Genomic DNA, 27,689 nt, shown 5'->3' with positions numbered 1-27,689 from the left:
GGCCGGCTCATCTGTTCGATCTGTGTCCGTGGCAATTCCTGGTAGGGGTTTATCTGAAGCTGGTGGTCTGAACTTTTAAGTGCTGTGTGCCCTTCCACCAGTATCCTTGAACATCTATTGAGTGTTGTTGGTTAGCATTCCCATAGTGCTTCACCTCTACACATTGCTGTTGTATGTTAAAGTTAAAAGACCTGAAGGAAAATGTAACATGCATTATTTGTAAACTCCAAAATAAGGTTCTCAAGCTATTATTTGATTATTCTGTATGGTAGAAGGAATATGTAGCGCTCCAAACAGAAAAAAAGTTATTGTACTGCAGGTCCTTGTACTACAGGTGCGTAGAGCCAATGGCATTGGAATGAACAAGAGGAGTGGCTAGCCGCACACTGATCCACTCAAGACTGGAAGTGTACAAAAAAATATTTTATTTTTCAAATTGCATCGTGCAAAAAGGTGCAAAGTGCAAGTGCTGGTGTCTAAAATTTGCACCTTTTTGCACGATGCAATTTGAATTTTATTTTATTTTTTGTAGACTTCCAGTCTTGAGTGGATCAGTGTGCGGCTAGCCACTCCTCTTGATTATTCTGTATGGTGAAATTGCTAATACAATTTAGCTAACTCTTTTATCCAATGTGACTTACAGGAAAACAATCGTGGAAATGGTCCCATTGCAGCAACCTTGGGTTAATTGCTTTGTTCAAGGGTAGAATGGGCTTTGAGATCTCAGTAACTCTCCAATGGCGAATCACCTCCAACCGCTGTATGGCTGAAACTTGGACATTTTGTCTAGAAATACAAAATTGTAACGGTTAAGTCAAGTATGTGAGCGCAGACACTTCTCTCTCCCAATCTGGAAATTGTTTTCCAAAATGTGTCAGAAAATTCTTAAGCAAACAAGTATGGATTACATTGCCACTGCCACAGACATTATCATGAACGACTTACTTATACAGCCAATTTTCTATGTCCGGTAAGATAATGGCATGATGGAGCAATAGTTTGATAATCTTGCAAAGAGAAAGTTAAAGTTAGCTACGGTACACTGTCAACATGTTTATAGCTAGCTACCTGAATAACAACACTTTTGCTTTTCTATCTTGCAACTCTATCCCACCCTTGAGTATTGAGTCTTGTTACTGTTAGAGTAGTGCAAGAGTTGTTTAACAAGACACTTGCAATGCATGGGCTAAACATTAGTGTTTGTTTTGCATACCTATGTAAGGCATGATAGTTATAGTTATAGTTATAGTTATAGTATAGCCATAATCCCAGTCTGTTTGTGGATATTAAATTGAGATTGGATTGATTAATTGGCATTGAGGGTCTTTCATGTCAGCACTTTCTGATATTGTGTGTCAGTCACATGAGGTGTATTTGCAAGCCTAGGAAAACCAATATACTGTAGATAAAATGCTAGTCATGTGTATGTAAGATACAGCCACAGCCATTTCCTCAGGCCAATTTGAAGGTTAATGCGTTCTGACAATATTCTAAACCTCACAGCTCAGAGACTGTAACAGCTTAAAATCAGGAGGTGCCACAGGATTTGTTCAGAAGCCATATTCTGTGTCATTTTGTCACAAAAACTGAAAGGTGAAGTGGTTTATTTCTATGTCAAAATGGAATCATAAAAATAAGGTTTGCAAAAAAAAAAAAAAAAGAAATCCACCTGCTATTGGTAAATAAAGAGATAGCCAAACCTCAAACTCATGCCATTGGCTGAGACACTGTTGCTGGTCAGAACTGCTTAAAGCAATGTTTTGAAAGCAACACAAAGCTAGTAATCAACCCACAAATGGGATGGGAAAAAAATACTACACACTTCACTTTGGAGCTACATTCAAAACACATTTAACTTCCATAATTTATTCCATATAAGTATTACAGAGTTAAACAGCAAGGGCTGCATCTGAAAACATACAGTAGGCAGCTGTCTTGCTGCCTTATCAGCTGCTTTGTGACTTTGTAGGTAGCTTTTTTACACGAAAGCACTTCATGAAATTTTGGACAGGCTTCTGAGACAGCGTAACAGTTAAATGATCTACATCAAAATGAGTTTAGGTGATAACTAAATGAATATTTAATTACTTTCATACTAATTTCTCACTAGAAATAACATCAAAAGTGCATGCATTTTGTCAGAAATATACATTTACACAAAAACTGACCACCAAATGCAACTTTCAGATGCCATCTTATATATATATATATATATATTTTTTTTTTTTTTTCTAACCATCATGGAATGGAACGCATACACTGATAAAATGATTTTGTGGTGAAGTAAATACTACATAAAAACAAATGTAATTTCTACATTAAATAAGTTCAGACAAGAATTTAAAATATAAAGTAAATTCTATATTACTAATCAATTTAAGCTTGTAGAAATTAATGTTTGAAATTATAAGCATATTTTACTTGGAATCGTTTGTTATGTTTACAAGGATTCTTTAAGTAAATATCAAAGTTATGATCCCGTTTTTCCCATCATGCACTGGGGCATGAATAATTAAAAAGGTTAAAATTTGCTATTTTTTCGAGTTGTATTTACATTGTTTTATATTTGATTTTGTCGTTAGGTTTAGTAACGTACTGTTTTGTGATATCTGGAGTTCATTTTCTACTCAAAATGACCCATTTATACTCAAACGCTATCCATTGATTGTTACCGTCATTGTGTATGGTGTACCAAGTATCGAGTTCTCTGTGTTCATTTGGGTAATAATTACATTGACTGGACATATTATCTTCAAAGGATAACAAGCTATTTGCTTACTTACATGTGCTAATAAACCACATGCTTTAATAGCATGGTTGTTTTCCAGTGCTACCTTGTTTGAGTAAATTATATAAACTGTAACTTAGGGTAATGTACTTGATGATTGCAAATGTATCAAAATAACTAGATTGATATTACTCATCAAACTCTAACTGGCCATGTTAAATTTGCTCAATTCCTTTGCTAAATGTACCTAACTTAGTTAAGTAGATTTTGCTTAATTGAATACTTAAATTTTACTTAAAATGTATGTGTAAAAACCTAAAGTAAAGTAAATCTACTTTCTCTATAGTTTTTTTTTTTCAGTGTAGGATTGTGAGATATTAAAGGCAGCAAAGGATATATCTATGTTACCTTCAAAAATCAATCAGAAGAAGGTATCTCATGAGACAGGAAGTGAATCTAACTTTGGATTCGGACTCACCTTGATGCCTTCCTACTGTACCTTGGAATATGTCCTCCGAAGGCAGTTTTTTTTTTTCAGTTTTTGGATGCAGCCAAGAAATTATGTTAGAGCAGGATTTTCCCATCCACATAACCTTGCTTACTAGACAGGATATGGAGAAAGTTACATTTTGATTAAACTATTCACAAATAAGGGACATTTAAGAAACTAAATACGGTCATTTTAATACATAGATTTAAAACATCTGTTCTCTTCATAGCAAAATGCATGATGAAAGAAATTCAACAGCCTCTGTATTTCATAAAGAAATACTTTTGGGTCACATTACAAGTGACAAACTCAGAGATAAATTTGCAGAGACAGTTTCGGCAGTCTGTTCTGTTAACTCACAATGACGCCTCGGCTTCTTTGCAGTAACTCAAAAATAGTGTGAGACTACAAAAGGTCACCACATCACACTCTGGGTTTTGTGGAGCATAAAATGAACTTAACCCATCACTGCAGCGTTCAGGCCCATACCATAAGCAGCCATTAAAACACCATCAAATTCACACCTTAGTAATTCCAGCTGCATGTGGAGTGCAAGAGCAAACCCATCGACTTTAAAATAGATAACAATTACCTTCAGCTTCAAATCCTGCCTTAATTTGGCAGGGGAAATATCCACCGCAATTCAGGGTTTATCATGCAAAACCAGTGACCACTGGAGCTGGGGAAAACATTAGTAGAGATCTTTTTTGGGGGGTAATGTATTGAGTTTCTCCAGCCAGGACTGTATAATGAAATAACTGGCCCGGATAGAAAAGAAACTGAGTGGTGTGTGGAGTAAATGGGCTTTTCATGTAAATGAGGGATGGCTGAATTAGTGAGGGTGCCCATATTAGCATTGAGGAGAGAACATCGGCTTTGTTCAGAGCCAGTGCCATTGAAACTTTTTATCCCGTGCCGTTCGCTAACGATGGACGAGCCCACTGTGCTATAACATGAACTTGTCTGATTAACCAGCAGGATCTGTCTCTTTATTCATGTTGGATGAAACTGACCAATTATAGTTATCAAGCTGTAGGAGTTGATGTTAAAGGTGTTTGGAGTTTCCTCCATAATTGTAACGTCAAAATATGTCATAGTAGCAATGATGTAAAAAGTCAATATGAAATGAAAATGGCTCTCTATCTACATTTTCGCAACAGTTTACCTATACATACAATTTACTGTACTTTCCAGCCGAAATTATCTCTTGTGGCAGTAAAACACCAACAACTTTTCTCACAAATTATGATTTTGGGGCAGATGATCGATTAAAAAAATACTTTTCTATGCACAATTCTACATTATGTTTATTTCAAAACAATTTACAATAGTGCATGATTCGCAAACAAATATATTTTGATGTCTGCATCACATAACCAGCTCTATATCTATAGCTTTTCTGGTGTAGTAAAAATGCTCTGTAGCTCACCTGGTAGCTGATCATTACATGTGATGCAAAGTACTCGGGTTCGTAAAACAAGTTCTGCTAAAGACTTCTAGAAACAAGCTAAAATGGCATGGTTGCTTAAGCAAATGCATTATTTTTTTTAATCTCATGTTTGCTTTTATTAACACTTTAAGTAAGGTTTAGGGTATTTGGTGTTGGTGTTAGTTGGTCTTCATCTAACCCCTTATCCATTTCTCTGTATTATTACACACACATTTATAATTGCCACCTGCTTCCGTCTTGCCAAGCCTGAATTGATTTTTTATGAATTCAAAGCCTTTCACCCCTCTGAGTCTCTGTTGTGCCAGCGCACAATGTAGTTTGCATATGACCAATCATCTGCCCTGTTTATATGTAATCTCATATCATTTCATGCCATGTCCCTTGTTTTGTATCTCCCTCTCACCTCTCCTTTCCTTTCCTTCTCTTGGCTCTTGGCTGTATTGCTCTTGTGAAACATAAACCAAATCTACCTTGGCTGAAAACACATGCAAATATCCCAAGCGTTCACTAAGACAGACCCGGACTCTTGCAATCGTGTGTAAGAGCACCTAATGTTACGCATAAAAGCCTCAATGAAACCTCTAAAACATCGTCCTTAATGGGTGGGTCGTGACCAAAACAAGTAGCAGCACTGCTCTGACAATGCTAAATGCAAATTATGAAAAGCAACTTACCATAAAATTGTGAACACTTAGGATAGCACAATAAGTTTGCTTTTGAAAGGGAGAAGAATCTCTTTTTATGTTAAAGGTTTTAAAGGTTTCAAAAGAAACTTTTAGTAAAAAGTTCTTAAAAGAACCATTATTTTCTTAGTGTAAAAAACATTTGAATAAACTAAAGAAACATTTTCCACTATTGAGAACCTTTTGGATAATGTAAGATTGCATGTATGTTTATAGTTATTTGTGGAACCATTAATGCTATTAAAGAACCTTTATTTTCAAGAAAGAATTCCATAGAACAACCTTTTTCTGGTTCCCCTAACAACCTTTCAGTGAGCAGTTCTTAAAAGAACCTTTTTAAACAAAGGACAAATTTCCAAGGATTCCATGGATGTTGAAGGCTCTTTTTGGAACCACTGACACCAAAGTTTATTTTGGTGCAAAATCATCTGTCACTTGCTAATATGGTAAATTTTTAATATTTGGCCCAATGTTTGTTCAAACCTGGTAAACAACACTTTTGGATCATATATATTGTCAAGTTTCCCATCTGGCCTATGTCAGGTTACACTGAACAAAATTATACACGCAACACTTTTAGTTTTGCCTCCATTTTTCATGAGCTGAACTCAAAGATCTAAGACTTTTTCTATGTACACAAAAGGCCTATTTCTCTCAAATATTGCTCACAAATCTGTCTAAATCTGTGTTAGTGAGCACTTCTCCTTTGCCAAGATAATCCATCCTCCTCACAGGTGTGGCATATCAAGATGCTGATTAGACAGCATGATTATTGTACAGGTGTGCCTTAGGCTGGCCACTTAAAAATGCCATTCTAAAATGTGGAGTTTTATCACACAGTGATGTACATTTTTCACAGTTTTGTCATCATAACTAACTTTAATGGACAATGCTCACATTCGATGGCATCTGGCACTTTGGAGAGGAGTTCTCTTCACGGATGAATCCCGGTGTACACTGTACAGGGCAGATGGCAGACAGTGTGTATTGCGTCGTGTGGGTGAGCGGTTTGCTGATACAGTACCCCCAATACAGTAAATCTGCACATTTTAGAGTGGCCTTTTATTATGGCCAGCCTAAGGCACACCTGTGCAATAATCATGTGGCCTAATCAGCATCTTGATATGTCACATCTGTGAGGAGGAATGGATTATCTTGGAAAAGGAAAAGTGCTTACTAACACAGATTTAGACCGATTTGTCAACACTATTTGAGTTAAATAGGCCTTTTGTGTACAAAAAAGTATTAGATCTTTTAGTTTAGCTCATGAAAAATGGGGGCAAAAACAAAAGTGTTGCGTTTATAATTTTTTGTAGTTTAATTATTTTGCTTAACGTTGGGCCACTGCAGTTGTTTTTTTAAAAGGCCTAAACTGGTTTTGGTTTGGTCTAGTTTAAAAGATTTGCTCTCTCAGCAGGAAAAACTTCTCAAGATTGTTTGTAAAGAAATTTTAGGGACTTTTATATGATGTGACATCATGGTGAGTTTCCACTCAATGTCTAATGTGAATTCTGGAACCTCATCAAAGCAAATTGAGAACTACTGTGAATTGTAGAACAGCCCTTTTCATTGCAGTTTTATTGATGCAGAGCTATTAAGTATCAGACCTTTAAGTAGGCAGAGATGAGATGGATAAAACATCTCTTCGCGTGTTGATGGTTGTCTTTGGGGTCGAGCAGAATTGTTTTGAATCCTCCAGGGCAGTGACTCGTCATTCTGCGAGACGCAGCGCTCCTGTGATGTTCGCTTTCTTCTCACTGCATTATTAGCAATATCAATCTACAAACAGGTGAAAAGGCATGACATTCTCAGCTCGGTCTACATAGCAGTTCTGATACAAAATAACACTGCTTATTAAGAACAAGGGAGATTAGAGCAGGAAACAGACTACAAGGCATATCTAGTAGCTTTTCAGTCTTATAGACAGTTGTAATAGACAAAATGAAATCAAAATGTGGCCAATTTATGTTTTTAATAAATGACATTGATTTTATTGTGCATGATTCATCAGTGCGTGTTACGTACAAAAAAACAAAACAAACTGCAGTTGAATACATTGGCATGGGCATGTGGGATGGGAAATAAAATAACACAAATACATAAACATATACAGTACAATATCCTTTAGTTTATAGTTGGTAAGACGGTAAGAAGGTTAGAAGGTTAGAAATAAGTATGTTATGCTCACCAAGGCTGCATTTATATGATCAGAAATGCAGTTAAAATGGTAATATTGTGAGATATTATTAAAATTTTTATATATTTTGAGATGTAATTTAATTATGTGATGTCAAAGCAGAATTTTCAGCAGCCATTACTTCACTCTTCAGTGATGCATAACATACTATTTTCTTCAAGGGATAGTTCACCCAAAGATTTTGTCATTAATTACTCTCCTTCATATCATTCCAAACCTGTAAGACATTCGTTCATCCTCGGAAGACAAATGAAGACATTTTTGATGAAATCCCAGAGCTTTTTTCCACGTTCAAGGCCCAGAAAGGTAGTAAGGACATTGTTAAAATAGTCCATGTGACATCAGTGGTTCAACCGTAATTTATTGAAGCTACGAGAATACTTTTTGTAAGCAAAGAAAACAAAAATAACGACTTCTCTTCTGTGTCATTCGACACGCATTCACAAAAGTACCATGACGCATGTAAAAGTATTCTTGTAGCTTTATATATTTACGGTTGAACATGGACTATTTTAATGATGTCCTTACTACTGTACCTTTCTGGGCCTTGAACATGTCAGTTGCGTTGCTGTCTATGCAGGGTCAGAAACCTCTTGGAATTCATCAAAAACATTTTACGGGTTCGGAACAACTTGAGGATGAGTAATTAATGAAAGAATTTTCATTTTTGGGTGAAGATAATGATTGTGTTATTCAACAAAATGCCATCCTGTGAAGGTTTCTCTAATAAAACCATTGATCTCTTTCTCCTTGTGTTCCTCCTTCAGATTTTTCATATGACGTATGACCTGGCGAGTGCAGTGGTAAGAATCTTTAACCTGATTGGCATGATGTTGTTGCTGTGTCACTGGGATGGATGCCTGCAGTTTCTGGTGCCTCTCCTGCAAGACTTCCCTCCTGATTGCTGGGTGTCGCTAAACGGTATGGTTGTAAGTATTCAAAACTTTTCATTACTCTTTCAGAACCATTTTATGGTTTTATTTTGAACTGAACATTAGGTCAGGTCAAAAAGATAATTTGATCAGAGGACAAGAAAATGTTTTAGTGAAAGCATTCTCTAAATGTATAACTGTTCCTCATTAAGAGACTTAATAATGACAGTAAATATATATGCCACATTCACATAGTGGCAGAATTACCGTACTTACAAGATGACAACACAGATCCTGAAACGTTCACATATGGACTTAGAGATTATTTGTTTCTATGGCAACTATTACAGATCCAAGAGAGAATTTATTGGTTGTGACAGCAAAATTCTTAATCACTACATAAATTCACCTTCTTTGAAATACAGAAGAACAAAGAGAGCACATGCTAACACTGGTAATAATAAAATGGCATATCAAACTGAAGTATGTGTAGAGGTTGTTATCTAGCTGTTCGTCTGACTGTCCAATGCATAATGCATACAAACCTGGAAAGCAATTGTGAAAATCGTAAGCTCCAATCAGACTGCCTTTGCAGCATAGCTTTTTAGGGGTCAGGGATTTTTTTAAGAGGGACAAAAATCATGTCTTAACCTGTGTTGAAATTCTGAGTGCTTTTGGAAAATCTAATCATTAAATTAGTTTAAGTTTAAGTTCGCCATTTGAAAAAAAAAAATGAGGGAATTAGTAACAAATAAACCAGATATTTCACAGGCAGAATTAAATACGCTTTCATTCAAAAGTCTGGGGTAAATAAGATTTTTGTTTTTCTAAATATTATTATTTATTTGGTTTAATTCTGCAAGAAGGCATTGATTTGATCAAAAGTGTAAAACAGTAAAGGAGACTTAAAAAATGTAAAATAAAAATAAAAAAATAAATATCACAAATGTTAATGTTGAGTTTTATATTTATCAAAAAGCCTGAGAAAAAAAAAATAGAATTTAAATTGAGCAGTTAATCAGCAAATTAGAATGAATAATTCACGATACAAAATTACATTTTTTAAATATATTAAAATAGAAAACTGTTCTTTTTAATTTTGTAATAATATTTTACAATATTACAATTTTTTTCTGTATTTTGATCAAATAAAAACAGCCTTGGTGAACGTAAGCATTAAATCATATGGACCCAAGATCTTAAAATGGTAGTATAATGTGGTTTATGTTTTGATTTGTATATGTGAAATAATAAGTGCCTACTGTAGTTCATCTAGACAATCAAAAGTTCTGATATTCTGAAACTTTAATATGTTTGACAAAGTCATGAACAATCATCTGAACCTACTTACACAGCATGATTGCAGCAATAATCTCACCACTTAGTCTAATGTTTTACGAAATCAAAAAGGAAATTAAACAACCCTAGCTTATGAAGATTTTGGACTTGCACGTCCCATTACTGTTAAAATCCAAGAGGCACTGGGCAGAACATTTTACACTTGACCTTTATCATACAAGAGATGTTCAGCTAATCAGGACAGATGGCTTGCTGTAGTTTTTCACCGCACATCATGTTGGTGCTAAATGGATGTTAAAATGCCAAGATAATTTTTTTCTTCTTTCAGCTTTTTCAAATGAGTTCAACTCAAATTCCAGGTCAAATTGCAGTGCTGGTAAAAGCATTAAGCTTTTTTAGTTCAAGGCCAACTGAGTCACACTGTTTTAGGAAGTCAGATTTCACTGATTTCCCGCTAACAAAAATTATGCATTCACTTTGAAAGTGTGCGCAGAGTTTAGCAGACGGCCTGTAATGGGCATGTGCAAATTTCTTGGCGTCACATTAGATAACAGTCTTGGTGGTGGTGGGGTGATATGGCTGTTAGCAGTTACGCAACCGTGTCCCCTCGAGGTGCAAGGGAGCTCAATCTAACTTTGAGGTGCTCTATATGATACTGCAGACCCCTCGGCTCTGGAGGGCCTTACCGGGAAACGTTGATAGTCGTGTTTTGAAATGTTGCGAAACCGCTGGCTATGCTGAACGGGACATTTCTGACAACTTAAAGATGCTTGAGAAGCCTTAGCTCTGTCTGTTTTACATCAGAAACGTTTTATGTAATTTTCCCTCTTCATCTCAGATGAAACAGTTTATAATTATGCATACAGCAACATCCAAGAAAACAAAGCTAAGCTAAGTCCTTTGTTTTAGCTTTAATGCTTACACGAAGTGACATTACTGTGATACAAATATGGTTTTGTTTTTTCAATTCTAAACATAAAAATGCACTTCAAAAAATAGTCTAGTCTTTCTAAAGCTTTCTAAAGCTAAAGAAGAGGTCAAACGCTTGTGGCGTTTCACTGCAGTTTGATGTGATAAGAGGTTGATATTGCCCCTTGTGGCTCTGATTTAAAATTCTAGCCTCAGGTTTCTTTTTTTTTTCCTTTTTAACCAGAGATTGAGAACTAATTGCAGTACATAAACACTTGAGATCTGTTACACAACCTAGTGAGTTGCCTATCTAGACAGCATTAAAACAAAAAAAGGAAGGCTGTTCCAAATCAGTTAAAATAGTTTTAATGCCGCCTTCACATCCTTCTGGGAAGTTCTATTTACAAGCCTAGAAGTCATAATTACAGTGTGCTTGCAAGTGAAAAAGTTGATGTGGGCATTTATTTTTCACTTCAGCAAAAACGCTAGATGTTTTATGACTAATTGGTGTCCATAAGATTTTTGAATGATTTCGAAAGAAGAATCATATCCTTTTATTTAATCAAAAATACTGTTTAAAAAATTATATATATATATATATATATATATATATATATATATATATATATATATACAATATTCATAAAAAATAAGTATTAAAGTGAAATAATATTACAAATTTAAAATAGCTATTTTCTATCTTCAGTGTCACATCATCCTACAAAAATCATTTTAATATGCTGACTTACTACCCAAGAAGCTTTCCTTATTATTATTAAAAAAATAAAAAAATAAATCTAGATTTTTTTAAAAATAAAATTAAAGTTTCATTTATGTAAAATCTACATTTTTGCATCTCTTTTGATCAATGTAATGCATCCTTGATCAAAAAAGTATTTAACAATCAATAAATCTTTCTGATCCCAAACTTGGCTCTGTATAATCACACTTCTGTAATCAGTATTTACAATGAGAACATTCTAATTTCTATGCCACTATTGTCAACAAATGCAAAATAAGGACAGTGAAACACGTTTTCAAACTTTGAGCTTGTGTTAATATGTTCATTCCATCATAACTTGTCTCTTGAAATGTCAGTCGCCTACAAACATGCACGTCTACCACGACTACTGAACGCAGATCACTTTAATATTGTAAAAAAATATTGTTTGTGCCAGGGTTCATTCTCTTAAAATGAGCTTTTGTTATTGAGTCATCAATTCTGCAGGTGTTTTGATGCCACATTTCCTCAGCAAGGGGTTTCTAAACTGATAGAGATGCACCACCTCCTCCTTTCTGTAAATGAAATCAAGACTGCATCGTGATTTTCCATCTGTCACAATCCCCTGGGCCTGGTTCAGATAAATGCCACAACCAGAAAATCATAACAGAAGCAAACAGAAAATCAAAAGCCAGGGAAAGTGTTTTGTTTTACTTTTCTGTACACATCCATTTTTATGTACCTTCTTAGTCTAGGTGCGTTTTCCTCCCTCAGCGTCTTTGTGTGACTTTGAATCAATGACCTCCCTGTTTACCTCTGCACCACTTTCTCCTCCCAACAAAATCAATGCAGATGAAAAATGAGCAAAGATTCCTGGTGCTGTCTTTTCCCCGTGCACGGATGGGGGTCCCAGAGGGCGGCGGTGGCCCTGCTGCTCAGTAATTCAGGGTTTAGGCAGGTGAAGTGAAGAAGAGGATATAATGCCCTGGCGGGGGAGTGCTAATTGGGACATTGAGCCGGAGCAGACAGGAGGCGACACTGACTGTGTTACCGGCCAGGCTGGTGGGTTAATTTAGCCATCACAGAGGTTAGAGTTGAAGGAACGTCTGGGGATCTCAACATGCCTCCCTCAGCAGGATCCGAACCAAGTGAATGTAACTTTAAATCAAAGTTTAACTCATTATTTGACAGAAATGGTACAAGATGGGTTATATTCCACACTTGTAGTATAATTTGTTTCCCTATAAGTCCACTTATAATGTTATGTAACTGTCAAAGTGCATTCAGAATCTGTATACTATATACATATCCCGGGTCTGTTTGGACCCGAAAAATAATAATTTTATAAAACAGTCATAGCTTAAGATTTTTCAACTGAAAATAAAACCGTATTGTATTTGATCTATATATATATAGAACTTAAGAACTTTTATTTGAAAACATTATGTAATTTATAGGAACATATTTTTGGAGAACTGACAGTATTAACCCTATTTAAATAATGGAATAATTTATAACTATACATATTTCTAACAAAACAGCTTCTGAAAGTTTTTCAAACTAAATAAATACATTTTACTTGCATACAAATTTCACTTTCAGATGAAAATCGAAAATGAAGATCAGTTTTTCAAAGTGCAATGGTTCGAAAGTGCAAATATTTTTTGTTTTTCAGACTTTAAAAATATATATATATGTGTGTGTGAATTTAACTTCATAAAATGTATATTTTTTGGACTATTATGTATTTTTTGACACTTTATAGTAATTTGTACATACTGTACCTGAGTCTAAAATGGCTTAACACATTTTTTTATTTTATGCTTTTATCGCTTTACAAATATCGGGGGAAATAATTTGGGAACAAAAATAATATATATATATATATATATATATATATATATATATTTATTTTATTTTTATTTTATTTTTATTTTTTTTTTTCAAATTATTTGGGATATATTCCCAAATTGTTCCCAAATTATTATATATATATTCAAGGTCTTAACGCATTTGCAAAGTTTTGTTCACTTGCTAAAATATGCATTTTTATAGACATTTATGCGCATCTCTTCTGGGTCAAAATGGACACAAATGTCCATAAAAAAGTCTGAAAGATATGACAGATGTAGCTAATTCAAAATCAATAAAATCAGTTAAATCGTTTAAAATCACAGAGAATGTTGAATGTACAGTATACAGTATATACATATGAGATCAGTAATATTGATTTAATTAATATTTATTAAAAGTATTTTTGATTATCAAGGATGCATTAAATTGATGATTAAAAAGAAAAAGAATTGTGGGGTGGGGGTACAAAAACATCAAGCAGCACAACTATATATAAAATATTTTACATCATGTTCTGTATAACAAAATATATATGGCAAGTATAATATGGCAGTTAAACAGCTTGAATGTCACTGACAAAAACAGTAACACATTTTACTGTTTTATATATCATATTAAAACCTCTGTTAATGTTTTAATATGTCTTAAAAGTACATGAAAATTTTTCTTTAAGAGCAAAACAAACAAATATGCCACTCTTTCATTCAAAAGATTAATTCAATCTTTTTCAAAGTTAATTTATGCGAAGTGACACTGTAGATTTCCTCCCATTAAGTACATCATTTACGATTGTATAAAATAAAAATAAAAAGATAATTATGCTAAGAGTTTATTCACTTGAGCTATTCACAAAAGTTTTTTGAATAAAGGATATGAAAGAGTGATTATGAACCAGCACTAGCAGCAGCCAAACCAACAGAGGTTTTGTGGGAAACATTGTCCATAAATCACATTTCTAACACAAGCCCTCTGCAAAAATACAGTGCAAAGAGGAAACATCAATAACTATAATTGTTTTCCACATAATAAATAATAAATGAGTTTTTAATTGAATGATGTGTTGCACGCAGAGTTCTTCTGTACATGTGACTCGTTCATGAATTTTGCATTACTGTCCGCACTACTGCTGCCAAACATTAATGAGATGCTTCATTTGATCTTCTGTACATTAAATAATCCACAGCATTCCCATGGATGCCTGTAATAAATCATCTGAATACAACTCATGAAAGCCCTAGAAAATGGTCGGAGTGTTTGGAAAATCCGGTTGGAATTGCAATTTAATTTGATGACACCAGCGGTGCAGAAATGATACTTTTCACATTTAAAGATTTTATCCAGATCATGAGTTCTATCAAGTTATATCTACATCAGGACAGTAAAGCACCTCCAAAAAGGTCCTAAACACTTCTAGGTCTCCAGGAACATTTTTTTTTTTTTTGTGCTAATTTCCATACAACTCTGCTTGATAGTTGAAAGTGACATACAGCCAAGTATGGTGACCCATACTCAGAATTCATGCTCTGCATTTAACCCATCCAAAGTGCACACACACAGCAGTGAACACACACCCGGAGCAGTGGGCAGCCTTTTATGCTGCAGCACCCGGGGAGCAGTTGGGCGTTCAGTGCATGGTATTGCCGGTCCGAGACTCAAACCCACAACCCTAGGGTTAGGAGTCATACTCTCTAACCACTAGGCCACAACTTCCCTACTTAGTTGCCTCAAATCAAAACATTTTTATATTTAAACTCTATATTTACAATATATATGCAAAATCTAAAAAATATAAAAAATGAAAGCTTATTTAAAGGTAAAAATTACCTAAAATTATTAATATGAAAAATAACTTTTTATATGTATATATTGGGTCAGTAAGACTTTTTTGTTGTTGTTTTTGTTGTTGTTGCCTCACCAAATCACCAGATCTCATTTAAAAATGTAATTTCATAAACTTGCATATTGCTTTTATTTTTAAACTCTATATTTACTTATTCAAAAATTTATATAGTTTTATATTTAAACCCTCTATTCTAAATGCTCTATTCGAAATGCTTCTTTCAGGTCCCAGATTATCCATAAATGATCATATGTAAAAACACATATGAAATGAAATGAAATATTATTTTGTAAAATGTTTAAAAATATGACAAAAAAAGACAACGAATAAAACAATTATTAATTAATTATTTATATATATATGTGTGTGTGTGTGTGTGTACATGTATATACTGTTATTTGTTTGTTCTGAATATATAAAAGTTATATCTTGTGTTATATATAATTTTACTTGTACTCCCAATTCTTCATGTTTTTTTTCTCCTGGATGTACAGTAGTATAATGTGTGTGTAGTTTTACCTCAGGGACGGATTACATATGATCTTCTATTTACACGCTGTCTGCTGTCACCTGATTGGTTCACGCTTGAATAGCTGGATAGTAACCGGGGTTGTGTGGGTGTGAGAGCGTGAGAGATGGAAAGCGAGGGAGGGGGATATAAAAACATTTTCTACACACCTTCAGACAACACTTACCTCATGTTAAGACAAAAGGTTGGTGTAGTAGGGACACTAAAAGTCCGCTGGCCTCTCAGAGCGCAGTTTTAATCTGCTCTTGTTTTGTATTTTTAATCTTCGGTTTCATTGGCTGTGGCCATATTTCTCTCATTTTAATCATTATTCCAAATGCCAGTCTAAACAATAAGGGCATCTCATTTGTTACCGTTGCACAAAATCGTGACTATTGCCTCCTCTATAAATAACCACAGATGCATGACAACACACACACATCCCAGAGGGCTCTCTGTGTGTCTGTGGATTGGATGGTTTGTTTTGGTGTTAAAGGTGACATAATTACGTAGGCTAGGTGTGAGCGATCAATCTAAGAGCTGCTATATGGGACAGGTTTATGTGTGCTGAGTAACAGGCCACCGGTCTTTCACTGTAATCACCAGACATGATAACAAACCCTGTAAAAGCCCCACAGACTGGAATAGAGCGCACCAGTTGGGTTTATCCAATTTAGTTTCTCTATAGAGAAATTGATTTTTAGCAATGATGTATAAACCTTTTAAAGACAGACCTGCCATGAGCTCCAAGCAAATATATGCTGCTGTAGCCCCAAGTGTGATTTCAACTTTACTTTTTTTTAGTTTTTGATAAAAATTCTGGTTTATTTCCAAATTCCCAATTCCCAATAAAACCACCCACAATCCTTATAGGAGATCCACCAATCAGAGAAGTTCTTGTTACCATGGAAACAGCAATAGCAGCTCAGTAACGGCTACTAACTCCCATGAAGCATTGCAAATGACACTATCAACTCTGAATAAATGATTTTATTATACACAAATAGTTTGAATGAATAATTAAAGGTACAGGTTGTAGGACCTGCCACTAGAGGGTGCACTACCAAAACAATCACGTGGTTTGATGATGCTAAGAAGGAGTGTGGAATGATGGGATTTGTTGTCTTCTAACACAATAATTGGGCAAACATAGCAAACGCGAGTTCAAAGATTTGCGCGAGTAGATTACATACAAAGTCAATGCAAAGACGCGATCAGACTATGGATCAGACGCTTCCTCACGCAGGTCTAGTGATGCGATGCCCTGCATTTGGCGTGGCGTGTATGCCCCATAATACTAATCTTGTTGATCATTATAATAGCATACGTTTTCTGTAAAGATATGAATCAAAACAACTCACCTGTCGAGTAAAACACAAGCGAGATCGGAATCTCTTTCTAGTTGAAATTTGTCGTGAAGCTCTCTCCATCTAGAAAATGCAACACCGATATTGATACTCGCTCTTTCTCTCCTCTTGTCCCAAACTCTTCTTGGGGACAGAACCAGCGGCAGACGGTAAACAGTAATTATGTTCCATAAATAAGTAACACAATCCACCATAAAACGTGCAAGAAGAAGTAAATAAGGAACAGCTTGAAGCAAGTTAGTGGTTTGCTGGACACTAGACACTACTTCCGCATTTGTCCAAGACACTGTTGTCATGTGGTTTCTACGACAGTAAAGGTGGTAACAAAGGGTAACTAACGTCATTGACAGGCGACTGCACTGCCCCGTGTCACTGTTTAGAATGGGAATTTTCTCATGATTTACAAGTAGTTGAAAACATTAGAGATATTGTTAGTAATCTGCTGGACAAAATATATAACACTAGCCTAGTGGTTTTTGGATATTTTACTGCAAATATCTTACAAATTGTACCTTTAAAGTGACTATGTAAATAAGTCATTTTCAAACCAAAGAGTTGTTTATTCTATTTATTTTTTGGCCAAAGCAATAAATCCGCCTAACCGACCAATTGCGAAATCTGCATAGGGAAATCGTTCTCCCTCACATGAATTTCACACTGGATTTCTATTAAAATGACCAGATTTTACCAGCAAAAATTCACAAAATAATGATAAATGTGGTCACAATTTAAGAGAGTCATTTGATTTATGAATGATTTAGTCATCTGATAGAATCTGTTAAGTAAATGATTCAGTGAATCACTCACTGAAAGGCAATCATTAGTTTTAATTGTGAATGAATTAGTGTTTTTGAATGAATAAGTTGAGTAACTGAATTCAATGAATCACTCATTAAGGCAGTCCCTTGTGTTGGTCATGAATGAATCAGTGTATTGAATGAATAAGTTCTGCAAATGATTCAGTGTTTACCTACAAAAAATAAAAAAAACAGTCACTTACTGATATAACAAAGTGACACGCAGAACGATTCAGTGAAAATAGCATTGTCCAAACATTCGTTGCCTAGTTCATTCCCTCATAAAATAATTTATGCACACAAGCTCATACTTTTTGTCTTTTTCTTCGGTTTTCAAATGTTTTTTCATGTCAACAAAATGCTGCAATGTCCTGATTTATCTTGGAGCCTATGGAGACAATAAATGGGAAAAATGTTACTGGTACAAAGACTGATGAATAGATTCACAAAAACATACAAATTCACAATGAAATATGAGTGCACATTTTTCTATTCTGTTCCGTATGCACAAGCACACAAAAAGAAACCCATCTGACCCCTCTGACGAGAGCAAAAGCCTATAATATGTATTAAATCCAGGAATATCATGCAGCCCACAACTTCCTTAAGTCCTCTTATCTCCCGCATATGGCTCTTGATCTTCTGTAATACTGAATTAAGAAGAACATCATTACCATACTCTCTAAATGACCCCTGTTTTCTGGAAAAGCTTTGAAACTTGTGGCTAGTAAAAAAAAGAGATAAGGCGGAAAGAAGCAGAAATATGGATGTGTGTGGCCTTTTGGATAGTGTGTGTGTGTGTGTGTGTGTTAGGAAACCTGTACCTCATTTGAATTTTTATTGCACAGTAGCTCATCAGAGGAGAAAAGCCCACTAGAACAAAGGTGATTTCCAGCTTATTTATAATAAGAAGCACTACTACCTGACTCATTATCTTCCTGCTTAAACTTCTCACCCACAATGCATGGTATAATGTACACTATAAGCTCCTATTGGTATCCTCCCGTATTCTCAGTTTTTGTCCTAAATGCATATAAATGGCCCATGTCTAGAGTAGAGATACTTTTTTTTCTGCAGGTGGGCTTGGGTAGGGGGTGCTGTTTTTTCACTTGCATTTTATGGTAAATATTACAGCAAAGCTATGTTTTAATAGTATACTAATTACTATTTTTACAGTGTATACTGGGCACAGTATGTCAGCGTTATTTTAACATAATTGAGGTACTGTTATAATTTTAATAATATTTTCAATCATTTTAGTAGTTTAATTTTGTTATGTAAATATTATTTCAGTGTCCGTTTTTTTGTTATTTAACAACATTGAGTTAAACTAAATTAAAATGTTGCCTTTCACTGTATTCAAAATAAAGATTTCTTCATAGTTTGTAGTAGATAACGCCAATTTTGCATTATCAAATCTTGTAAAGCTACAACTACAACTGGTAAAATACCATACAATACAGAAATATCAGCTATTGTTTACCATTTTGACTCATTATTTGATTGGACTGCTGAGAGGTTTTTACGCAAACCAGGAAATGCAAAAAAAATACTGCTTTTATTTCAGGTATAGCATACTACTGTCAATCATTTATCAATGAATACTACTTTGTTTCACATACTACTTAAATAATAGGCTGGTAAAAACTAATAGGCTGTAATCAGTGTATACTGCACAGTATCTCCATTATAAGCAAAAGACTGCATTTCCCAAGGCAATCATAAAGAGACGATCATAACGAGGAGTCATTTTGTGAGAGATTATGAGAGTAGATAACAATGCAAAAAGGAGGAGTAAGAAATCCTTAATTCTCTCAGGTTTATGAAAAGTAAATAGTCCCAAACAAATGGGAAAACGTACAGTAGCTTTGTCTTTTTGTCATATACTCAAGGAACAAAGGGGGTACCAGAATATGCAGGGCAAGATGTTTGGAAATCTTTTGTCTTAATCATGATGTTTAAACCCTTTTTAAGAGTTTCGCAACTCCCTGACTGGATTACAGAAACGGAAACGCGATTTGATTTGTTAAAAACGATTTTAAATTGATTTATGTTAAGTTCTATCAATAGTATGTTTTTCAGTTACCACACAAAACAGTTTTGTCAACCACCAAAAAATGCTTTGACCAAAATTTACAAAATTTCAAACAACATACCTGGTTATAATTTACAGGTTTGTGTTTTGAAATTGTGTAAATTTACATGAGATACTAGTCAAAACTGTTTTCTGTGGTAATCGACCACCTCTGATAATGTTGATAAAGCTTAAACTGTGTGTAACGGGCATTGGTCCTTTTGATTTCCTTCAGTTTTGCTTTGTCTCCTGAGATTCTGCCGAATCAATAGCTCACACTTTTATTTAACAAAGTCTCCTTGTTATAGTAATTAATTACCAGATGTAAGGGATAAAACAGGGATCTTTTTGGGAGCCAGTAAAAGATTGCTTTTAATTCTCAAGAGGCCTGTTGAGACGTTTGCTTGGCCTTTTGTTTTATCTGACATGTCACTTTAGATAGCTCAGCTGACATCCATCTGGAGAATTACATTTGGGAGAAAAGAGGAAAGGTGAAGGAAGAAGAAAAACAGATTGGTTTAAAAGGTAGAAGGAGATAGATAGATGGAGAAACCAGAAATCAGAAGATAAAAAAGGGTAAGAGCGTACTGCATGCTCAGATGCAAATGTCTCTTCAGGTGGAGGTGGTTTATTCGAGCTCCTGATTACCCTTTTCTGACACACTGGGGCCGGTAACGTAGCGTGTGATTAGCTGGAATGGTGGAATTGGATTGAATTTCAATTACTGCATGTCTGGTCACTTCTGAGAGAGTCACACCAGGGTGAGGAGAGCGGCCACACGTTCACAGTCACACGAGGGTTACGGCTCTGATACGCTGGAGAAAGAACTTCACAGGTTTGCGACGTCATTTTGATTTTCATTGTTGAACAGGTGACAGAAGTTTCCACACAAAGAATAGCACAAATTTGTGAAAGGAAAAGTGTATGTGTCAACAGTGCTGGAGCAACTAGCTTAACATAACAGAACCATTAGCTTAGCTATTACTAGGCTAACTATTTTACTTTGAAATAAAATTGAATTTTATGGTAACACACTGCCTCTCATGCCTTATTTCTTTATCGTTCTGAGTGCCCCCTTAATATAATATTTGTAAAAAGCTAATGCAGTTAGCTACGTCATGTCAGTAAATTGCTATAAGCTAAACTATGATTTACTAATATATAGACTGTTGCCAACAACTTTAAATTCTGAAATAGTTTGAAGTAGCTTCCCAACATTGTGTACTGTATATGTACAAAGCCATGCATGTTTACAAGTTTTAGCGATTTATGTTGGATAACTTATGTGTGTGCTCGTGGATATCTAAGGCTATTATACGGATTAGTTGAGCTTTATGACCCAAGCAATACATAGGCATACATAAACACCTGGTGTGTAGTTGCTTTTGTATACCGTCTCCCTCTACGATGCTCTACGTGGTCCTGTCTGGGTATGACACCTACTGTAACACTGTAACATACACACAGATTATCAGCCAATCAACACATTTCCCAAGTGGGCTCTTCTAATCATCTGCAGACCACTTAAGGACCCACAGCTATCAAATACGCTGGTATGAAGTGTTAGTTAAAACAGTGTCTGAGTGCAGAGGATGAGAGATTGTAGGTGTTTCTGGAGTGAGTCTGACTGGGACGGATCCCTTCTCTTGACATCTGGTCATCAGAAACTACAGAAGAAGATCCTTTGGGTTTTACACACATAAACGCACATTTACAAACCAAATTCTCTTCCCAGAAAGGTTTAATAATTTAAATATTTGCAGTTGACACTAAGCATGACATGCTATTTACATAACACGGGTAATTTTACTCAATGAATAGCTAAAACAAACTTTCCAGCTTGTAAACACCTGATTTGACTTGCAATTTGTTTTTCCCTGGTGGACAACAAAACAATGAAAATCTCACATAGACTCAAAACCTGAACCATATCTAAGGACCGGATCAGAATAAAACTTGGTTTTGACTTGGGATAATAAGAACCCAACCAGAAAACCTTATCAACACCCTACCACTCATAACACTTTAGAAACCACATTGCAACACCCATGCAATTATGCACCCAAAACACCCTAGCAATCCATCAGAACACCCTAGCAACCTCATAACAGCACCCTAAAAGTTCTACCCAGAACAACCTACCAACAACATGGGAACACCATAGCAATGCTATAGCAACTAGCCATAAATCCCTATCAATGACCTAGCAACAGCCTAACAACCACTCAGAACACAATAGCAACCCCATTGCAACACTGTAGCAATGCCACCCACTCAGAACTATGGTTGCAAAGTTGCAGAAAATATATGGTAAAATTCTGAAAAAAAAATTCAGCATTTTTTTTATTTTTTTTTATGACAAATTTGGAATGTTTCAGAAAATGTACTGGTAGTTTTCTTCCCCTTTGCAACCCGTCCCAGAACTCCCAGGAAAGTTTGTATCTACCACTCAGAAAACTGTATCAACCACCTAACAATGCCAACCACTCAGAAATACAGTAGGGTTGCAAAGGGGCGGAAAATTTCTGGTACATTCCCGGAAAATTTTGTTTCTGGAAATTAACTGGTAATTTTCTGCCCCTTTGCAACCCTAGTTTCCTGAGCAGTTCTGTAGCTACCACCCAGAAAACTATATCAACCACTTAGCAACACTCAAGCAACCACTCAGAACCCCGTAGAAATTCTGTAGCAACCATCCAGAAAACAAATCACCTTGAAAGGCCCTAGCAATGCCCTAGCTACCACTCAGAACACCTAAACAACCACATATCACAACACAAAATATGTTAACAAAATACTGGCCCTGGCAACCACTGACATTTATTTTTTCAGCAAACATAGTATGATGTGCAATGACAGCATAATTCTTGATGTCATTTCAGCATAGATTGCTATAGGGAATATCTAATATGATGCATTTTTGCAATCATGCAATCAGCATAGAGATTCGATTTGGCAGTAATAGGTGACTCAGTATTGCTGTTAATACAATCATAGAGAGAGAAAGCGAGCACATCAGGAGCACTTTCCTGAAGTTATTCTGACAGGCGCACAAACTCAACTAGCGTGTGTGATACTAGCATCCTGGCTAGCGTTTAATAGCCCTGTGGGTTGGCAGGCAGCGCTACGCAGGTTTAAGAACAGCTTCAACGATCATTTATCAGCTTCCTCAGCACTTTTTCCTCTTCAAAATGAGCAGGAAGAGATTCAAACAGTCAGCAATTCCATTCCAGACTCCATCCATGAACATGAACATTGTCACATCCTCACATCCCTCCAGCAAGCTTCACATAAACACGAGGAGCTGAGGCCATCGGAAGTCATATGGGTCTTGTTTTAGTGCGTGTTCTCAGTTAACTAATGTCTGTGAGTAATGCTGAAATTGAGGAGTGACAGAGCAAACTGAAAATAGCTTCTGGGTATAAAATAAGTCAGAGAAGAAAATTCATCTGATTTTACAAGCAAATGAAAGAAGAAATAGCTTATTTTTATAAAACAAAAAAAAAGGAAAAAAAAGTATTAAACCACATTATATTTCAAGTCTTAAAAGATTGTGCTTTCAACATAGAAATAACTAATCCTATTTTTCTAAATAACTAAGACTATTTTTTTATTATACTATTATTTGAATATAATATAATATAATATAATATAATATAATATAATATAATATAATATAATATAATATAATATAATATAATATAATATAATATAATATAATATAATATAATATTAAAAAAATTTTTTTTAAAAAAGTCTGCAAATAACAGTATCAACAAAAACTGCTCAGAAAGTTTCAGCCTTGTTTTCATGAGCTGATGTATTGATTGTGAGTAGGGTCAGACACGCTGCAGTACATCTGCAGTATAGTTTGTCTCTTTCTATTCGCACAGTTCTCCATTAAAATCAGCTGCGCTAATAGCCTGTGAGAGGACTGAAAGTGTCCTTCCTCTTTTCTCGTTCAGCATGAGGGATCCGCAGAGCCGTACATCAACTGAAGGCAGCTAATGGAAGTAATCTAAGTTGATTAGCAGACACCAAAGCCATCACTTCTTTTAGCACCCTACTGCAAATGACACAGAGACTAAAAAGATGGTGTAGAGATGGAGTATTTTCTCAAAGAAACAAAAAAAGGTGAAAAAATTATTTGTATAATAAAAAAATCTTCAAAAAAAGTAAAATAATACTTATATATATGTATATATGTATATGTATATACTTACAGTTCATACAGGCTATCAATTTTTACCTATCATATATATATATATATATGATAGGTAAAAATTGATAGCCTGTATGAACTGTAAGTCGTTTTGGATAAAAGCATCTGCTAAATGCATACATTTAATTTAATTTAATATATATATATATATATAATGTAAAAAAAATACAATTGTGTAATTTAATATTAATATATACTATTTACTGTTACTATTAATTCATTTTTTCCAACACAAATACAAAATACAACAATACAACATACACCCATTTAGAAATCATCAACACATATACAAATAAATATAAATGAATAAATATTAGAAAAAGAGAGAAAGAGAGAGATAAATTACATAATCATAATACAATTAATAATACATAAAACTATATACATTTCTAAAATATATATACATAATATTGGTCGTTTGTTGTTTAGTTCTAAGGCAAAATAGTGATGCAAATAACTTTAACCATGTAAAAGTTCACTGGACAAAGAAAAATCTGAGAAAAGAAAAGAAAAGAAAATAAATATACTTGGACAGTTGGATTACAAAAAAGAAAAGAAAATAGGAAATACAATAGAAATACAGGAGGAAATACAGAGATGTAGAAATACAGACAATAGAATACAGAGAATACAGTGAAGAAGCATGGAGAGAGATAGTTTGCCATGCATGAAGGTCAAGTTGGCAGGACGCTGTATTCAGACTCACTGATACACTGAATATTTTGCCTGCAAGCGTACATGTTTAATTCACTCCACCTGCTTTTCTATTGCTGACTCTTTCTTTCTGTGTCATCTTCTCATCTCTGTCTCTATTGCTCTCTTAGAATGACTCCTGGGGAAAGCAGTACTCTTACGCCCTATTTAAGGCCATGAGTCACATGTTGTGCATCGGGTACGGAGCCAGAGCGCCCGTCAGCATGTCGGACCTTTGGATCACCATGCTAAGCATGATTGTGGGCGCCACCTGTTACGCCATGTTCGTGGGTCACGCCACAGCCCTCATCCAGTCTCTGGACTCATCTCGACGACAGTACCAGGAGAAGGTAAGTGCAGCCTCATTGGTTTCATTCACCTGGCTGCTTTGTTTGCAGGTATTCACATGTTATTTTGATATTTACACCACCTTGCCTTTGCTGGACGTGCATGTGATGGTACAATATCTCAACAGTGTAGTAATCTGTGTGTCATCATCATGTATCACATTATAAGCTCATTGCTCATCAATCATTCAAGAATGACATCAATATTGATCTCACGTCAAAGAAACTCTACCTCTGCTACATGGGTCGCATGCTTCAGACAACATGTACAGGTTTATCTACATCTACAGGGCTAAAGTTATTGGATATGTTTGGATGAGCGGTATGACCAAAATGAGCCATTTACCGGTAGTATGATTGCAACTGTGTATTACAAACAGAAATTAATAATTGATATAACAATAATCGAAAATGATATTTCACAATTATTTTATTGATAATTATTAATAGGCATCCATATTTTTTTAATAAGCAAGAATATGACTTACTATTAATATTAAATTCTCATTGTTATAAAAAATATTAATTCCATTATTTGATTATTTAAGATCTAGGGATAAATAATAATAATAACAATAATAATAGTAGTAACCAAGAATATGAATGACTTATTAACATTTGATTCATGTTGTTTTAATTGTGTTAATAAATAATAATAAATATTAAAGCATTATTTTTTACTATAACATCTTTATTATTATTATTATTATTAATATTATGATCATTTTTAATCAATTCTAGTTTTTAAAGTCTAGCATAAGTTCAATAGTAAACAAACTTCACATTTGTAGTTTCTCCCACACATTCTGCTCTGTATTTTCTCATATTGTATTGTCACTCACACTTGTAAACAACATATAGCAATAGCAGCAGAGACACATCTTCCATCTGCGTGTGTAATTCTCACCTGCACAGGTTTCTGAACCAATGCTGTCTCTGCTTGACACATTCCTGCAGTTCTCTGACCTCAGTTGTGTAGTTCATTACTAAGCTCAATCGAGGATTTTGATACTTAAGTCATCAACTCAGAGATGCCACTGTGTATCGATTTCACTTCCTCTAAACAGCATGCCACTTCCTTCCTGAGAAACCATGAGAGGACAGATTGGTCTTGTCTTTGAGGGCTTGTTGTACTGTTAGTGGATCATTATATCCCTGTGCTTTCAAAGAGGATTTATTCCAAGTGAACGACAAAAAGTCTCTCTCCGGGCCAAAGCATGCGTAAGGGGAGCCAGAGCTGCTTTGTCCCATTAGAGAAGGGGGGTTTATATCATGTGGCCTTCGGTTGGGTAGCAAACCTGACCTCAGTGAGCTGGGTTAACGTCACAACACACACACAACGTCATGCCAACATGAGCCATCAGGATCTCCATTTAATGCTATTACAGTGGATAAGTGGAAAGACACGATTGAAACAGAGAAAATGGGATTGTGCTCCAGGGAGCTGGCACAGACTGAATGAAAAAGAAAACATACACAACACTGTCAGAAAAAGATTGTACCTTTTAGTAAGCTTATCACGGGGCAGTATCCTCTAAAATATATAATATATATAAAATATTTGCACCATGTCTACTATTAATCTGTACATTTTAAAAGGTACTGACCCAGTTAAAAGATTTAAAAGTGCTTTTTTTCTGATCGTGTACCACCAGTAAATAGTTTGAATACACACTTAGTAAAGAAATATCACAAATGGTGAACAAGATGTTCAATAGAGAGAAAATGTAGATTTTTCTTAGGTTTCTCAGGTGTTCCTTTAGAAAAAGAGCCCACTTCTAAATGTGTTAAAGATAGCTTAACAATATCTCTAAGATAAGTTCTGAAATCATGAGTTAGTGAACAAATGAAGACTTTTGCAGAGGTTTCTAAGTGATCAAAATATACACAATTTTCATTAAATTCTTCAAGGACCGAGATTTGAGCTACCTTTACTTTCCACATACATATTGTTCAAAAGTTTGGGTCATTTTTTAATTTAATTTAATTTAATTTAATTTAATTTAATTTAATTTAATTTAATTTAATTTAATTTAATTTAATTTAATTTAATTTAATTTAATGATGCGTCATGTTCATTAATTATAAAATATAAAAAATTATAAATTTCAATTACATGCTAAAATATTAACACCTTCAATAATAAGAAATGTTTTTAGAAGCAAATCAGCATATTAGAATTATTTTTGAAGGATCATGTGACACTGAAGACTGGACAAATGATGCTGAAAATTCAGCATTACATCACAGAAATAAATTACATTGAAAAATATTTTTAAATATAAAAGAGTTATTTCAACTCATACTTAATATTTCTGAGTTTTCTGTATCTCACTGTATTCACTAAATAAATGAAGCCTTGGTAAGAGACTTTCAAACACATTAAAAATACCCCAAATATTTGGTATTGTAGCTTTAATATTTTAAATCTAACTGTATATCAAATAATTTCTCTTTTGTTTCAATTTCTATTTCTCCTATGACCGGAGACAAAGCTTAAATGAAACACTGACAACTGACAGTTATGAAACAGTTATGAGCAACCCCGGTGCAAAATTTGTTTTACATACAATTGCTATTTGTTGACAAAATAAATTTAATGCATACGCATAAACTTATGAATTCCAAAAAAATAAAT

The 27,689-nt window shown here is 34.7% G+C and overlaps 1 protein-coding gene across 1 annotated transcript in view; it reads left to right on the top strand.

Annotated features, from left to right (window-relative positions):
• The window catches only part of LOC132117001 (potassium/sodium hyperpolarization-activated cyclic nucleotide-gated channel 1-like), a 98,746-nt gene that overhangs the window by 38,511 nt on the left and 32,546 nt on the right, over positions 1-27,689 (top strand). The window contains exons 3-4 of the mRNA XM_059525983.1: positions 8,316-8,477; positions 24,836-25,054. Of these exons, the coding sequence (XP_059381966.1) occupies positions 8,316-8,477; positions 24,836-25,054 (381 nt within the window). The remainder of the gene's footprint in view (positions 1-8,315; positions 8,478-24,835; positions 25,055-27,689) is intronic.

The sequence above is a fragment of the Carassius carassius genome, chromosome 36 (genome assembly GCF_963082965.1).
Source record: "Carassius carassius chromosome 36, fCarCar2.1, whole genome shotgun sequence".
Taxonomy (NCBI): domain Eukaryota; kingdom Metazoa; phylum Chordata; class Actinopteri; order Cypriniformes; family Cyprinidae; genus Carassius; species Carassius carassius.
Note: the sequence above shows the minus strand (reverse complement) of the source record. Positions and strands in the feature narration are given on the sequence as shown.